Consider the following 18857-nt stretch of genomic DNA (forward strand, 5'->3'; position numbering starts at 1 on the left):
AATAACAGTATTTGTGCTTCTGTGTTTATTTTACAATATGCTCCCTTCCCCCAATCTTCCAAAATTATTAGCCATAGGAAAATATCTGAATCCTCATGACCCAAATATAAATTAAAATTAGTAACAGAAAAAAGAACATGAAATCCTAGGGGAAAATATAAACTATCAACTTTAAGGGTGATATGTAAAATGAAATAAGCAAATCTTTATCATGGAAATTTTCACTGTTGTTTTCATTAAATCTCATCGTTCCATCTCTGTTGTCAAACTAGAAGAAGTGGCTTCATTTTCTAATCTTCAGGTCCAAGATAAAAATTCTCCACACAGAAACAAAAGTTAAAATATAGAAAAGATAGCTCTGTTTTTAATTGTTTCCCGCTAGGTAAGTAAATTAATCAGCTAAGTACTGTACCACCTCTGTGTGGGGATCTTCCAGTTGAAAGTTAAAAAACTGAGCTGGTTTCTCTGTGTAGATACTAATGATCCTGAAGTACAATCATTTGCCTGGTATCTTTGGTCACCATTTTCCTTTCCCCATCCTTGTGTACAGCGTGCTGTGCACTTCTTGTCCATTCCTGAGGCAGCTGTGAAGCAATTTTGAACCCTTTAGCGTTAATATAAAATAACTCAGAAAGCTAAAGTGGGCCAACTCTATAGCCACCATGCAGACCAATGGCAACTATTACGCCAGCCAGCTCTGGTAAAACTGAATATTCTGGTGGATCAGACAAATGTGCACTAAGTTCAGGTGTAATATATCTATTAGGAGAATGGACCCTGAAGATATGCTTGGCTGGTTAGGAACGGATGTCCATGCACCCTTAATTCCACTTTCTGTGCATATTCATTATTACAAAGTCTCACCAAAGTCAAATACTATTTTTCTCCCACAGGACCCCCTACCTCATTCAGTAGGCAGGAAGGATAGTGAATGAGGCAAGGGTACATGGCTAAAATGCCGTTGTTGGCAAGACCTCTGTCATTTTCACTGTGAAAGTTGTAATGCATGTAACACATGAGGCAAGGAGCTACAGGAAGAGAATTAGTGTTGTTGTGGTTATAGCACTGGATTGAAACAGTGAGAATGGAATTCTAGCCCTAGCTTTGCCACAAACTTCCCTCAGACCAGACTTTTCAGAAGCAGTCATTACTTGCAGGTGCTTCGTTTTCTATGTGAGCAGCTTGAGAAAAAAAGGGCTTGATTTTTCACAAGTTCTGAACACTCACAACTGTAAATGAAGTCAACACCTATAAAAAAAAATCAGACCCTACCTGTCTCCAATTGAGCACCCAATCAATATTCAAAATCAATATACACTTTTGAAAAATCTGGCCTACATCTTCCTATACTTTAGTTCTGTATCTATAAATGGAAGATAATACTTCCCTACTTCACAGGAGTGTTGTGTAGATAATCATAAGGCACTTGGATAATATGCTGATGAGAGCAATAAAGAAAACCATGAGGAAATTATTAAGTAATTATTATTATTTATTAATACTAATACATATATAGGTAGTAAATTAGGCATAGGATCATGAATTGAGTGATGCAAATAGAAAGACATTACATAGCTGCCTCATTCCCAGAGCACCATCCACCATGAGCAGTGAATGATGCATGGTCATGTGGAAAATAAATAGCAATGAGCACATAACTAAAGATAGTTCTACTCCCTTGTGCATATAAAGGCTGCATGAGCATTTAATTCTGGCATTTGAGTATTAGACTTTTCAATCATAAGGTATTTTGAATGTTATTGTATTTATATACATAAAATTAGACTACCTCAAGTTAGCCCATTTTAGGGGATAGGATACTTAGGACAGTGCTAATGAGCTACAGAGCTTTCCACCTGTAGTTCAACAGTTTGAATCCAGCCCAGCTCAGTGGAGTGTGAAAGCTGTCTTCAGCTAATATATACCTGCTGGCCCTTATATGAAATGAGTTTGGTGGAGGTCATTTCCAGCTCTCACATCACAAATTCACCATAGCACTTGGCACACAAGAGCTTTGCATGGAGAGGCCAAGGGAATGGAACATGGAGACTAGACTCCCTCTGCTACTCCTAGGGCTTGTCTTCACTACCAAGTTTGATCATTGTAGACCACAACTGTGAAGTATCAAATTAGCTAAGCAGAGGCTAACCATAACTTTGCAATTAATGTAGAAAAAGACAAGTCCTGTTCAGCACTGTGTCAGCCTGTCATGGTTAAGCCACAGGGGAGGTCTGAGACTTAAACATACCATTTAACCATGATTACGTGACACAATAATGCACATGGCTTGTCCTTGTACACACAAAGATGTGGTCAGCATCAGGATAGTTAATTCCACTCTTCACAGTAATATTTTAACAATAAAATTGTGTAGTGACAGCAAAGCCCCAGTGGAAATCCTACCCAGACCAGGGTTGAGATAAGCTGACAGGGCAGTATGTCTGAGCTTCTCAGCCTGCAGATAAAAAGAACTGTATTTGCCAGCACTGTGACCTTTCATTAACTCTAAATACAAAAAAGCATTTTTAATAAAAACAAACTTTATGGTTGTATGTCTGGTTAGTGTAGGACTAGAAGAGAAGGGAAGAAGAGAAACTGTGACTGGGAATTGGGAGAGATTGGGGATCCAGGAAGAAAACTGGGACTTGGACAGCCAGCTAGGAGGGAGAGATGAGGACTGGCTGGATAAGGAGACTGGGATGAGAATCCTGAGGAGTGGAGACTAGGACTAGATAGACAAGAAGAATGGGACAGGGATAGGTTGAAGCAAAAGGGGCAGAAGGACTCAGTCCTTGGTGGAACAAACAGAAGACTCTGTGACCATTAGGGAAAATTCCCCTCCAGAGCTTGGAATGGAAACCAAGATTCCTGAGTCTCACTGTTCCTCTCTCATCAAATACCTATGAAATCCACTAGCAAAGTGTGTCTCATCCTCCTCCAATGTTGGTTCACATAGCAATAGTAAGTTTGTTATCGTCTATCAGTTACTCTATTAGCTCAAGAGGCAGAGGTCTGTGTGGTAGAACTAAAGGTTCCAACCAAACTGATGACCCATATGGGTGTCAACATGATGCAGCATGATGGACTTTCTGTATTTTCAGTTTGCTATTTTTAAAAACCTAGGACATTTTTAAACACAAAAAGCAAAGTATATTAAAGACATTTTAAGGTTGCAAAGTGAAGCTTTCAAAAGTTAGGAAATGCCAGAATTAAGGTTGTCTGTACAACCAAAATTCAGCTTCCTTGTGTATAGGTATACTGTCTTTAATTTCATAAGTCTTATGATTTTTCCCCACAGGACCTCTGCCTCATTCAGTGCACAGAATAGACAGTGCTCACTTAATGAGTAGCTATTCAATATTTTGTTTTCTCCTCATTATTCAATGTGTGGCCCAAGGCCTTATTTACTGCACACTATTCAAATCCTACTTTGAAGACAGAATTATTCATTTCCTCAGGGGCTTTTCTATGACAATCACCATAGTACCTGAATATCTGAATATTGCAAATATTAATGAACTTATTTTAACAACATCTCTGTGAGATGAGGGAGTTGTATTATTCTCATTTTACAGATGGCAAACCGAAGCAGAGAGATTAAAATCAAAAGTATCCAGTAATTTTGGGTGCCCAGTTATAGACACTGTAGCGAGACGGTGGGATACCCCACAGCCCCGCTGAGGGACAAACCTCCCCTAACACCAACGAGGGCGGAGCCACTGGGTCCTGCGCCCGCCCCTCAGAGGTCACAGCGCAGACCCGGAAGTATAAAAGCTCACCTGCAGAGCTCAGTAGAGAACCAGCCGCCGCAGAGACCAGACGTCTGCGACCGAGCTCCCTCTTGGGAGACAGCAGCAGCCTGCAGCCGGCCTGAGCTCGCACCCAGACAGCCGAGTCTGCCCCGTGCCCGCTACCCTGAGGAGGATTGGCAAGCCTACCCCGCGCTCACTACCCCGAGGAGGACTGGCCGAGCCTGCCCCTTCCTAGCTACCCCGAGGAAGAGCCGAACCTGCCCCGTGCCAGCTACCCCGAGGAGGAGGAGCCGAGCCAGCCCTTCGCTGCATACCCCGAGGAACCGATGCTGTTCGAGACAGCCGCGGACGCTAGCACGACCCAGGTACCCTATGAGGGGGAGTGTGGAAGTAGCCCGGGGGCAACCGACCCCAGTCTGGCTGCAGCACTGCCTGAACCTATGTCAGTGTGTTGCGGCCAGGATCCCCACTGACAGCAGCGAGTCTTTGCCGCTGCTAGGGCCCCGGGCTGGGACGCAGTGGAGAGGGAGGGCCTGCGTCCCCCCCGCCACCCACTCCTGGGTGACAGGCTCCCCCTTGTCCTTTTCCTGGCCTGGAGAGGCTAGAACCATTTGAACTATTGACTCAGTCCCTGCTTAAAGGCCTGAGTCCTTGACCGTTTGCTGGCTGCCCCACCCTGACCTAGGGCCTGGGCTGCCATTTGATTATTGACTCAGCCCCCGCTCCGGAGGCCTGAGCCCCTAACCGAGTGTGTGTTATTCCCCACGACCGCAGAGCCGACAGCTGGCGAACTAGAGCGAGGCGGTGGGATACCCCACAGCCCCGCTGAGGGACAAACCACGGCAAGCCGCACTACACGCACCTATGAACTGACTTTTCAGAGTAGTTAGCATCATATGCACGTTATAGTTCAAAGCATAGCCCCCCCACTAACTTTAGTGGCAGCTGCGAGTCCTCAGCACTTCCACAAATCAGTCCTCAGGGTCTCAAGTCAGGCGTCCAGAAAACGAGAAACTCACAGCTAATGACCCCTGTGAAAACTTTGGTTTAAGTGACTTGACTTGCATCACAGGCAAGCACAGAATCCAATTCTCCAGGACAGCATTCAACTGCCTCAACCATATGACAATCTTTTCTCTTTCTGCAAACCCTTATCTTCCAACTTCAGCAACAAATGATCAGCATCCTACAGACAACAGTCTACTTGACTACACAACCCTGATTTATCCTCACAGCAGGTCCATCCTGGCACTGAATGAGGCAGGTATCCCATGGAAAAAATAGTATGTGATCATGTAATTAAAGACTGTAATGTAATGCTTAGTAACAGAGGTGAACAGGCAAATTTAATTCTGGCATTTCCTAACTCTTGAATGCTTGAATTTGCAACCTTAATAATGTTCTTTTAACAAAGTTTTTTATATGTAATATATTAATACATGCTGAAAGGGCTGTTGTGCAGCAGGGTAGTGCCAACTGGTTCTTGTTAGGGAACCATTTGAAAACACTTACCCTAGTTTTTAATATACCATGTCAAACTAATTTCTGGTTCAAAGAAATCTGAATAGGTCTCCTCCTTAGGTCAAAGTTAGTTTTCTATCATTAGCCACTTTCAGAACACTCTGCTCCAATACCAGGAAGCATCTGAAGTGATTCCTAGATTTATTTCAGGTGAAGGTAAAGGAAAAATCTAGGTCACATTAATGGGATAAAACATTAAAACAAAACCTAAGAATTATTCTATACACAAGTGTCAAGTTCACCTTAGAAAAACTAGAAAAATAAGTTCTGTCAGCAAGTATACCCTTCAAAAGAATTTCTGGTAACAAAATTCAGACCATGTGTGCAATGAAGCTATTTGGGAACTTGAAATTATAGTGATAGCTATAGTTACACTCTTAGCTCCATACAGTTGAGATTATTGGTGGGGATGGGAGGGATATGATAATTCTGCCTCCCTCAACACTGCAATTTTGCATCTGAAAAGCCAAAACTGCTCTATCAGAAACAGCTATATTTATCCTGAAAGCTACATAATTTAAAATGTTCAAGTTTAAAACGCTAACGATTTTTGCACACAAAATTATAGAAATTTTTTCACATTAAGCTTAATTTTTTTTTAATACATAAGGATGACATTGCTAAATGAATTAAGGGTTATCATTATGTTTATTAGGAGCAAAATATGACTATTTCTCCAAACCGCTACTTACCGTGTTTGTCTAATCCATGAAATTCTTGTGTGTGTGCATGTACATTTTGAATTGTTCAAATGCTTTTTTTCTATTGACTATGGGGGATGGAAGACAACCAACGTTAAAAGGCCAATGGTTCTGAGTAGAGCCCTGTGAAGGATTTTTTTTTTAATCCCACTCATGTCCCATCCCATCACGCAATACCCATTCTCACTTGCTCCCACATTGTTCCTTGCATTTTTTATCCCGCTCACATCTGCAAAAACCTTAGATCCTGCAAATTCCACAAGAGAGACAAATTCTCCCATGCTGCTAAATAAATAAATAAATAAATAAATAAATAGGGGTGTGTGTGTGTGTGGAATTCAGGCACAATTTTTACCACCAAAAGGATAAAACAAATCTTGCTTAAACCATGTAAAGAAATACTTTAACTCCTGTTATAATAGATAAACCTCTTTCTATCCCTCATTTAAGTATTAAAACCTTTATTTAAAAAAAAGAGAAAAACTTGCTTTACATTGCTAAAATTCTATTTATGACAAACTGAAGAGAGTTTTAGTGTTTTCCCATAAATTACAGCAGACTGTATTTTTTGCCCACTTAATCCCACCCGCAAAAAAGTACATTTACCTGCCCCCACTATTATGGTAGCAGGTTCTGCGGGACCCGCAGGATCCCAGTCCCACTGCAGGGCTCTAGTTCTGAGTAATTGTGAAGTAAGAAACTAATCTGAACTAGGCATACATGATGGGGGTAGGGAGAGGAGAGTGAGGAAACAGATTTGTTTCACTATGAACAGGGTGATTTAAAGGGTGGGGGGGTGGAGAAGTAAACACACACTGGGAGGGAGTAATTCAAGAAGACAGCTAAGAGCCTTCTTCCCAGACCTGCACTTCCTTGGTCACTATAGGGCCCAATTAAGCATCACTGTGTCTCTGCACCTTCCACCACTGGCTTCTTAAAGACAATGTGATTGAGTTTAAGGGATATCATCAATATATAAATTTTAAATTTTTCTAAAAAATTGTAGGGCCAGGTCTTATAAACCTTATTAATGAATAATTCTTAGTTACAAGATTAGTCCTATAGACGTCAGTGAGTTTATTTATGTGACCAACAGGCCTTTCAGGAATAGCATCCTTATATTGTAAAATATCTTGACCTACGTTATCAATAACTACCTTATATTAGCAAAAGCAATTTTTTAAAGATTTAGTTTACTTATCACTGTTAACATATTGTTTACTTTGTGTGCATTTCTTTGAGCTTGGATGAAGAAAATCAGTTAAGTCAATTTTGTTTTGGATTGTCGGTACTGTACTGTTTGGACTGTAAATACTGAAAAGTCTATTTGTTTGAAAATTGATTACATTTGGGTAAAAAGATAGATAGATATTGGCCTAAATCTTTCTGTACCTGGAAATATTTCTTTTTGTCTTGTGTTCTAAAGCTTGTTTCTAAGTAAATTTAAACTTTGGGACAAATTTGGAGTTGACAGTAACTGCTTACGTGCCTAGTGAAGGACAGCTCTGTAGTAATTAAGTACCTAGTACTAAAAAAAAAAGTGATTCTATTGCATAATATTAAATATTTTTTTGAATAGGTGCTTGATAACTACACTGATATTTGGGAACTGCCACAGAATGCCTTTGCTATTAAATCATACATATAATTAAACAAAATTTTAGTTTAAACAGCACATCAATAAGCCCTTAGATACTATGGAGACATTGGCCAAATTAGTACCTAGGTATTTCACCATATGCAATTTTACCAACATTAGCCTTGCAACTATAAAAAGTTTTCACACACTTACAAAATTAACATTTTAAAGTCAGAAAATAAGGCCATCATACAGGGGAAAACAGGTTTCCCAGCTTCCAACAGAGGGGCACATACTGAATATCTTATTTGAAGAAAGCTCCCAATGACCTGCATTCTCTCTTAGGGTTTTTTGTTTGCTTTTTTACTATGGATTTGTCAGCATTTAAAGTGATTCTGGCCCACAGGATCAAATCTGGAATGTCAGTGCCTGAGGATTTCAGTGTAGGGGATGTTACCTGTGGATTGGCTAAAAATTTCGCAGCTCCCATTACAATTACTGGACTGTCCCAGGCAACCACACGCTCCATTCATAAGGCTGGACACACTCTGGATCTTAAGTATCAGGGGTAGCTGTGTTAGTCTGTATCCACAAAAACAACAAGGAGTCTGGTGGTACCTTAAAGACTAAGGGATTTATCTGGGCATAAACTTTCATGGTAAAAAATCCATTTCTTCAGATGCAAGGAGTGAAAATTACAGATACAGGCATTATTATACTGACACACGAGGAGAAGGGAGTTACCTCACAAGTGGACAACCAGTGCGGACAGGGCCGATTCAATCAGGGTGGATGTCCTGGATGGAAGCAGGAGGCATGTAGGTAACTATAGCAGTCAGTAGGTTTCCATAGGTAAGTATAGCGGTCAGTAGTACAGTGCAAGTAAGTGATGGTCACATAAACACCACCCTATACCAGAAACCTACTGACCGCTATACTTATCTACATGTCTCCAGCTTCCATCCAGGACATATCACACATTGAGTTTCCAGATAAAAGTGATCTTTCAGAAAAACAACCTATTAATGGTTTTGGTAAGCTTTATAGTAGTATTCAGTGATCCACTATTGAAACAGTGGCTCCTAGATGTCCTCTGCACAAGCTCCATACTCACCATGGTTCCCAGAAAAGACAGATCAAGTGAGAGAAGAGACAACCAGAACACCAGTGACAGAAATCTCATGCAGACTGCAACCAGTTATATAGTTTTGTCCCCCTACCAAAGGGACTCCAATACAGAAAAATACCATCCTTAGTGGCAGAGTGGAGTTCTTCCCCTCAAAATTTTCATATTACTTAGCAAATAAAAATTGCTTGAAATTTAGAATAAACTGTTTACTTCTGTAGAAATGGAACACTGTCTTGAGGGAGCAATGAATTAGTCTTCTGAATTTCAGCCAGTATTTCTCACTGAAGTTAAAGAGGTACTGAAGTAGCTTTGTGCTACAACCTGTAAGGTGGACCCATGACCTTCTGGGCTGCTGAAGGTCAGTACCCTTCTTGATTAAGACTGTCAACATTCCCCTATGGAAGGGCAGAGTGCAAGTAGCTCTTACAGCTACTGTGAAGCCAGTGCTCAAGAAGTCAATTTTGATGCTAACAATCTATATAGTCTTCATTTTGGGGGAAGTTCATGAAAAGGTTGTGGTGGAATAATTAATGTGGGTGGAGCTTTTTGTTTGTTTTGATTTTTGCAGTCCTCTGGTTTCCTTGACCCCAGTTTATAGGTCTGGATATGAGATAGAAATTGCACCAGTTATACTAGGTAATAATTGGAGATATACCAATCTCCTAGAACTGGAAGGGACCTTGAAAGGTCATTGAGTCCAGCCCCCTGCCTTCACTAGCAGGACCAATTTTTGCCCCAGATCCCTAAGTGGCCTCCTCAAGGATTAAACTCACAACCCTGGGTTTAGCAGGCCAATGCTCAAACCACTGAGCTATCCCTCCCTCCAAGTAGATGATCTCCGAGTAACGGAAAAAGAGAGAATCTGCACTGATCCTTTTAGATTGGTCAGCAGCTTTGATATTGTTCCTTTGCTTGTGAACTACAGCAGTTGGTTGAAGGAGTCACTCTTAGCTTTCTGAAAAAAACAAGCCACTGGCTGTGGATTCCTTTGCCCAAAGGATTCTTTCCTGCAGGATACCACAGGGGGTTAGTGGTATCACCATTATTTCTGTTTGAGGATGCTGGTACAGTTAATGAGGAGACTTAGGGCTTGTCTACACTACCCACCGGATCAATGGGCAGAGATCGATCCAGCAGGGGTCGATTTATGGCATCTAGTATAGATGCCATAAATCAACTGCTGAGTGCTCTCCCATCGACTCCGGTACTCCACCAGAAAGAGAAGCGCAAGCGGAGTCGACGGGAAAGCATCAGCTGTCGACTTACCGCAGTGAAGACTTTAAGTACGTCGACTTCAGCTACACTATTCATGTAGCCGAAGTTGCATATCTTAGATTGACCTTGCATGATAGTGTAGACAAGCCCATAGGCTGCAGTGTATTCAGTATGACAACTCCCATCTCCATCATGTCTGATCTGAGAGAACAATGGAATAAGTTACCCAGTGTCTACATTAACTATGGGTTTGGATGAGAACTAGCTGGTTACAAATTAATCCAGACAGGAAAATTATAATGTTGTTGGCCTGGTGAAAACAGTTAAAACTTACAATGGCACCTGTAATGGAGGGACAGTAACAGAGGTGTGCAACCTGAGTGCTTTATTACATCTTGGATCACCAAATGATGGTTGTGATTATTGCACTTTCCCCTTCATCAGCGCCTATGGAAAAGAGTGCCCTTGATAAAGCTAGCCATACCTTTGTCAACTCAGAATAATACATTGGTCCCAAGGTGTGACCCTTTCAAAATGTGAAGCTAGTGGAGACTATCATGGCCCTCTTAAATGAAGTTGCATATTAAGAGCACATTACACTACTGCTCCTGGATATATACTAGCTTCCAATAAACTTCTGGGAGGGATTCCAGGAGTTGGCTTACCCTATAAAGCAATAAATGTTTTGGGACTTCATTAGCTGAGAAGCTGCCTCTCTTTTGAGCTGGAACCCTCTTGATAGGAAAGGGGACTGGCTAACAAGGGTCTGAAGGGTACTCAGTTTTGGAATTTGTTTCCCATACTTCTGGTCAAACAGGGCTGAGCCAAGATTTGTAACCTTCTTGACATGATGCAAAGCCCAAATCTGTCTGCTCAGTCTTTTTACAAAGTGGTGGGCTGAGGGTTGAAAGGATTTGGTGGAGATGTATGTATATTATATGGTACATTTTTAAGTTTACAAACAGGCACCCAGGGCAAAGAATGAGTACCTTGAGATTTTTTATTTTTAAATAAAATATGAAAAAAAATCCATCTCTTTCCTCACCTATTTTTAAATAAGTTAAAAAAAAAAATCACAGCACCATCCTCCATTATCTTGTCCACAGGTTGGTTGGTTGTTTTTTGGGAGGATGGGATAATCAGCTACAGAGACAGTTAAACCTTAATCTATTTTATCTATTTTCCACCTATAACTGCTAAATTAAGAATGTTTTTCCTGAAGCAACCACTGTATTTGTTTACACTATGGTGATGATCTAGGAAAATTCTAAAATGCATAACTATGAATGAGAAAAATAGGTGAGGTAATATCTATTATTGGACCAACTTCTATCGGTGAAAAAGACAAGCTTTTGACTTTACAGTGTCTTTTACAATAGGTGGTAACTACCTATGCTAAACAATACATTCCACCTTTTATTTAGCTGCAAGAGCCTCAGTGCCTTTCCCAGACCTGAAGAAAAGTTCTGTGTAAGCTGGTAAACTCTTCTCCTTTACCAACAAAAGTTCATCCAATAAAAGATATTACCTCACCAACCCTGCCTCTAATATCCTGGGACCAACACAGCTACAACAGTACTGCAAATAACTATGAATGGCAGTGGGCAGTTAATACACAATCTGTCAAACTAAGAATTAACTCTTGTCTCCTTTCTTTAAGTGAAGTGGTTTATTTCTTGTGGAAAACATAAAAACAGTAAAATAAGTTTCCAACTTATTGTTTCCACAAACAAACTTTATTTTAGGTGAACCACAAAGCATTGAAGTATTTAGCCAGCCTTATTCCAGTAATATGTAGTCAGAAGTTTTCCATCATGTAATAAAAAGTCATACAGCAATCAAGTTACTCTTCCAGAGAATCAACAGTATAAGTTGTCTTGTTGTTCCTCCATCATTACACAGTAAAATAAGGAAGTTTCATTCTTATAAATCATGGCAACCATTAATGGGACACACAACTTGCCTTAGGTACTATTTTAAATAGCTTTTCCATTTAGAGTTATATGACAAACAGTTAAAACTGATTTTAGTGGAAATGTGATTAACTAAATACATCATAACTACATGTAGGTTTATTAAATTCCTTTCAAACAGCCTGAAATGATTTGCTGGTAAGGGCATAAGGGGAGGGGAAGAAGATTATACTTTTAAGGGCATATTTTAAAATTAGAGCAACTCCTTCTGTTGCATTTACTAGTCATGAAATAGAAAGCAACTTATTCGTCTTTCAAATTACAATGATGTAATAGAATAGACCCCTTAAAAAAAACCTCACATGACACCACACACACTCAAACAACAGTTCCAAATACTATTTTCCCTTTACAAACTGGACAAGTCATAAAGGCCAGGAGGTCTGGACAACATTTATTCAACAGTAACTCAGCAAAAACACCGAGTACATATGCTTTTCAGGGAAAAACCTTTGCTACCATAAATAGGCTATTGTTGAGATCTGGGAGTATTCACACAAACTCAACATCAAAGGGATTTCACTTTTAATAAAGTGTTGCATACATATTTCATAACAAAAAATAGTTTTAAGCTAAACATGGCACCTAGGTAATATGACATTTGTCATTCTAAAGAGACAACTCCTAGTGACTTCCTTAAAAGGAAAAAGAAAAATATAAATATTGTGTGGGGGGCAGTTGGAAGATAATGCTAGCCTGCACCTAGTGAGTACTTGATAGGTCAAAAACATCATAATTCCTCTCCTCTCCATGTATATTTTTGTTATATATGGTGCAGGAAGATGTCAAAATAAATGCTGGAATATCAATTTTGGGGAAAGACGGGGAAGAAAAAAAAACAGAGCCCAATCAACAGCTCAACCTCCTAAACAAGGTACCTACAGGATGGCAAGTGAGAGGTGCAGGAGTAAAGAGGAACAAAGTATTAGTTTTTGTTCTTTCTATCAGTGAGAAAAAGAATTTGTACATTTCAGAGCTACAAACTATGCCATGAGTGTCCTTTTAAGATGCATAAAATTATCAAGTGAAATTAAATTGAATTTTGTGATCTAGAATACTATCTTGCAGATAAAGAGGCAATATTTGTGTAGCTGAAATAAATACCATATTTGAGGGCTCCCATCCTGAGAGGTTTCCTAGATTAATAGATTCCAATCACAACTTTCAGTTCCCATTAGTCTCAATGAAATAAAGAGTGCCCAATATTAAGGGCATTTCTACACTGCAAAGAGTGTTCTCAACCCAGTTTAGCTAACCTGAGTTAGTTAATTCAGGATTAAAATAGCAGTGAAAACCCAGTGGCTATGCCTACACGGCAAAAAAACCCCAAACAAACAAAAGAAGAAAAAAAAAAAAACTGTGGCAGCAAGTCTCAAAGCTCGGGTCAACTGACTCAGGCTCACAGGACTCATACTACGGGGCTAAAAATAGCAGTGTAGATGTTCCCACTCAGGCCAGAGCTTGGGCTATGAAACAATGTAAATGGGGCAGGTCTCAGACCCCAAGATCTAGCCTAAACAGGAATGTCTGCAGTCCTATTTTTAGCCCCACAAGCCCAAGTCAGTTGACCTAGGCTCTGAAACTCATTGCCACGTGGTGTTTTGCTTGTTTGTTTTTGCAGTGTAGGAATACCCAGTAACTCAGCTTTTACCTTGGGTTAGCAATTCAATCCTGGGCTCCCATACTCGAACTGCTAATATGAGTTAAAAGCCAACTTGCCATGTCTTCACTGCTATTTTAATTCAAGTTAGCTAACTCAGGTTTGCTAACCCAAGTTACGAACACACTTTTTATTTTCGCAAGAGTGCGCAGTGTAGACATGCCTTTAGGATTGAGCCCTCTTCAAAAATTCCCCTAGAGTTAGACAAAGCCTCTAAGCAAATATTTTCTCTTAGTCAGATTACTTAAGACTAAAAGTTATAATAAAGCAACAGTACAAGAAATACACATAGAAAAGAGAACTTACTGTTTTATTCCGTAATCTAATTATGTCCGAGACAGAGCCAGCTCCACAATACTCCATAACAATCCATAGATCTGTGTTCTTAAAGTAGCTGCCATAGTACTTGACAACATAGGGACTAAATATAAACACAAAACAGTTGAGATTCATATATTAATAATCATCGACAATGAAAAAATATCCAGGGTCAGTTGTAACAAGATGAGAATTGCAGAGTCACTAGGACAGCCAAAGATTGTGTGGTGCATTTGAGTGAATTTTAGGTCATGATGGGGATTACCTTAATCAACGCCTCAAAAAGGCCTGGTTAGACTTCCAGAAGTTTGGTTGCTTTACCAAAATGACAGAGGCACATGTAGAATGACCTACAATACTCCCACACCCCTCAAATAAATACAAAGACCTCCCCAATCACCAGTTCCCTTCTGATGAAGGGGAAGCACCTTCTTCACTCCCCTTTTCCTTGGGAAAAGTCTAATCCCCTTTTCACTATCTTCAGGAGCCGTCTCCTTTTTGTCTCTTTCCAGTGTTGAGTGGACAGCATAGAAATTGTTCTAAATTCTCCCTTTTTTCCCCCCACACAACCAGCAGGAGTCTATTTCAAAAACAAACCTGAATAGCTACCTGAATATTTTTCAATCTAACATTTTGCTATAGAAATATTTATGGAACTCTAAGTGCATTTTCCATATTAAGTTTTAACAGAAGACTGTTATTTATATAGTGCCATAAATAGTGCGTGTTGTATTTCCATTCATCAACATATCAAATAAAGGACATAAATCGTCCCTTGAGCTCAGGGGCCAAAGGCACAAAGGACTCCAGTAGAATATAAACAAGTGCCTCCAATCAGAAAGGGAAGCAGTCCCTGTAACTGGAATGCTTAATGAATTAGGGGTGTGACGTTGCAACCCATAATGCTTTATAGAAATATGCTTATGAGTGTAAATGACATAACTGAAATATGTTTTATGCTAGATATGCCATGTAACATATCTTTGCAAAGATTATGATCTACTGAGTGTGTTCATCCTATTTGTATGAATGTATGATTCTTGTATCTGAAATGAAGAATATGAAATATAACTCTGAGGTCCTATTGTAATTATGCAAAGTGTGGGCCATTAATGGTGGCTTGGAATCTTGATGGTTCCCATTAACCAGGATAATTGGTTGTAATGGATCTGTTTACTTGAAAGTCTTCCTGTATACCAGCGTGCTGGCAAGTGGGTAATGAAGTCTTACAGTGACATGTGACCATGTCACCTGAACTGGAATCCATCTTCTAACATGGTGCTTTTCCATTTAGAGCAGGGATGGGAACCCAGAGAGGGACAAAGGATTCCCACCTTGTGCAAAAGATATATAAGGGGGTGGAACAGAACAAAAGAAGCAGCAGTCATGAAAAATCCCTTAGCTACCACCTGAGCTGGAACAAGGACTATACTGGGGAAAGGATTGGGCCCAGACTAGAAGAAGGCTAGTCTGTCAAAGACACTTATTGGAACATCTCTGAGGGTGAGATTTACCTGCATTGTTTCCTACTGTATTAGGCTTAGACTTGCATGGTTTATTTTATTTTGTTTGGTAATTTACTTTGTTCTGTTATTACTTGGAACCACTTAAATCCTACTTTTTGTATTTAATAAAATCACTTTTTACTTATTAAGAAACCCAGAGTACGTATTAATACCTGGGGGAGGGGGGCAAACAGCTGTGCATATCTCTCTATCAGTGTTACAGAGGGCAAACAATTTATGAGTTTACCCTGTATAAGATTTATACAGGGTAAAATGGATTTATTTTGGGTTTGGACCCCATTGGGAGCTGGGTATCTGAGTGTTGGAGACAGGAGCACTTCTTAAGCAGTTTTCAGTTAAGCCTGCAGCTTGTGGGGGATGTGGTTCAGACTTGGATCTGTGTTTGCAGCAGGCAAGCGTGTCTGGCTCAAACAAGGCAAGGTACTGAAGTCCCAAGCTGCCAGGGAAAACGGGCTCAGAGGTTGTCCCAGCACATCAGTTGGCAGTTCCCAGGGGGGTTTCTGTGACCCAACCCGTCAGAAGGGGTTTTCAGGAACTTCTTAAAGAGAAGAGGCAAAACCATCATAAACTAACTGGAGGACTGTTTTCAGACTGGCACCAACCACTTCTTGTAGTTTGGAAGTAAGATACTTATTCAGGCTTCTGACACTGGCCTCCTGCCACTGTAGCCTGAGTCCCACAAAAAGAGTTTTCTTTTTGTTTTATTTAAGCAAATTTAAGACCCTCTTCTCCTTGCCTAGATCACAGAGTTTCTGTAGCTTCCTCTGTCAATATGTTCTACTGCTAACTCGAATCCAGTACAAAAGCAACAGCTGTGATGGAATATCTGAGATACTGCAGGTACTGTACACCAGTGCTTACTGGCATGCATTAAGAACACTACTGCCCATCCTAAATGAGTATCCAACTCCAGCCTGGCCATAAACCAAATGTATATTATGAAAATCCATTTCAGCCTTATTGACTTATACACACTGGCATTTGAATCTTGCCTCTTACCATTATGCTTCTCTATAAGGTAAAAGTTTAGTACTATTTCCATAGCATAAATTCTGAAGACCTTGCAATAAAATATTAATAAGATATAATAAAAGGAGTAATACTACCTCTACAATTTACACATATTTTAATATTTTAAGCAGATTTCTGTGATATTATAGGCAGGCCTGGCAGCACTTTTTCAGGGGTTGCTTAAGTCTGGAGGCCTCATTCAAAGTTTGTACATATTAGAGAAATGAAACCATTTTAAATACAATCTGTGCAGTGTTTCCACACTAACTAGACTGTTTCACTTTAAAGGTTTATCCTGCATTCATACCTGCTCTCAAGGTGTATAGAAATAGATTATTTTTAAAAAACGAATAAAAATAAATCAGATTTTTTTATTTAAATTCAATAATTTTTCCTTTTTAAAAATACACCTATTTAAAATTAAATTTCAAGCTATGACAATATATAAAGGCCTAAATTTACTATAAATCTATTAAAATTATTTAAATTAAATTTAAAAAATTAATACTAAGCAGTACGTGCTTGCTGCCAAACTTTTAAAGTAAGTTAAACCACTGAACTAATAGAAGTCACTGGGTAAGCACCTTTTGACAGCAGTAGCCTCTTCTGCATGTGCAGAGAAACTATTTTATTCATTTCTGAAATTCAGTTCAATGACTAGTTTAATGACCGCAGCCAATGGGAGCTTCGGGGGAGGTACCCACAGGTGAGGGCAGCTCACAGAGCCCTCTGCCCCCCCCCTTCCCCAGGAGCCACAGGGACATGGTGCCAGCTGCTTTCAGGAGCGGCGCAGGGCTAGGGCAGGCAGGAAGCCTGCCCTGGCCCCGGTGTGTGCTGCTGCCACCCCAAAGCCGCTCCAGGTAAGTGGCACCAGGCCACAGCCTGCACCCCAAACCCCTCCTGCCCCCCACCACACCCTGCCTGCACCCCAACCCCTTGCTGCACCCCGCACCACACCTGCATCCCCACCCTGAGTCCCCTCGTACATCTCACACCCCTCCTCTGCCCCCAACCCCTTGCCCTGAGCCCCTTCCTGCACACCTCATCCCCTCCCACACCCTGCACTCCCTCCCTCACCCCAGCCCCCTGCCCCAGCCCTACATTCATGGCTCTACATGCAATTTCCCCACCCAGATGTGACCCTCGGGCCAAAAACTTTGCCCAGCCCTGATCTAACTCCATGAGGTACTTCAGCACAATGTTCAGCAGATGGAGCATCTGGCCAGAACTTACATCAGTATAGCTACATCTCTCAGGGGTGTGAAAAATCCACACCCTTGAGAGACAGAGCTATACCAACCTAATCCACAGTGTAGGCAGTGCTAGGTCAACAGAAGAATTCTTCCACCAACCTATCTACCGCCTCTCAGGAAGGTTGATCACCTACACTGATGGGAAAACTCCTCCAGTAGGTATCGGTAGTGTCTACTCTGAAGCACTACAGCAGTGCAGCTGATGCAGTGCAGCTGCGGCGCTGTAGCATTTTAAGTGTAGACATACCCTGAGTTATTTCAGACCTGGGATGAGTAGCAGTAGTTGCAGAATCTCGAATGAGGAAGGAGACTTTTTTTGTCCCTCTGTGGTAAGCTAGCCTCAACACTGCAGCAGTAGACAGGGTTGTACAAACTACTCTGACTTGAGAAGACAGCCGTAAGTAAGACTTGTGAAAGCAGACTGGCCCAAATGGTTACTGACAAAGTTTGTGTTTAAAGAAAGTTCGACAGCTAGAGAGATTTTAGCCCTATCTTTGCAGAATTAGGCCTTGATCCCGCAAAAAGACAGACCCTTACACAACCAACTTAAAGAAGACTCCTCACATGCATAAGGGTTCACCATCATGGATCCCATTGCAGGATCAGGACCATAATCCTTTTAAAAAACACCCCACACACACAGAGCACAAAACAATTTAAGTGAAAGTAGCACTTACAAGGAAGTAGAAATGAAAGTTAGTGTTACAAGTGAAGGCCCCCTGTTCCTGCAGCCCTAGTCAGAGAAAGCTGCCACCACAATCAGAGACTGAATTGTCCAAAGAAAAACTAGGAAGGAAAACAGCAGCTTCTCCAAAGTAATCATTGTTGCAAAAGTGCAAGTTGTATAATAGAGACTACATTTTTCCCCCTCTATTTTTTAAAAATTAACAGTGATTAGTCTTGGCCTATAACAATCCTTGCCAATGCTTTGAAATGGAGGACTCAAAACTCATGTGGATTTTTCTGATTACAGAAAATTTTAACAGCACTTCAAATTAAAAAAAAAAAAAAAACCTGCTTTAATTATAATCGTGTCAAGTTACTTTTGTTTGACAGTGCTTGTAAACAAGTGCATATCTAAACAAATTACCTTATTATTCTCAGGATACAATTTATTACGTGAATTTTTAATATTAATTTAGAAGTATATATTTCTCTTTCAGTTGTTAATATTAAGCACATTTCGCTACAAACTTAGGGGAAAATTTGACTCTCAATG

General features: G+C 40.4%; 1 protein-coding gene across 3 annotated transcripts in view; it reads right to left on the reverse strand.

The window, feature by feature from the left end:
* Positions 1-18857, reverse strand: part of STK3 (serine/threonine kinase 3) — a 269092-nt gene that overhangs the window by 223599 nt on the left and 26636 nt on the right. For all 3 annotated transcript variants that reach the window (XM_039524229.1, XM_039524230.1, XM_039524231.1), the window contains exon 4: positions 13837-13951. In XM_039524229.1, coding sequence (XP_039380163.1) covers positions 13837-13951 — 115 coding nt within the window. The remainder of the gene's footprint in view (positions 1-13836; positions 13952-18857) is intronic.

The sequence above is a fragment of the Mauremys reevesii genome, linkage group 2 (assembly GCF_016161935.1).
Source record: "Mauremys reevesii isolate NIE-2019 linkage group 2, ASM1616193v1, whole genome shotgun sequence".
In the NCBI taxonomy this organism is placed as follows: Eukaryota; Metazoa; Chordata; order Testudines; family Geoemydidae; genus Mauremys; species Mauremys reevesii.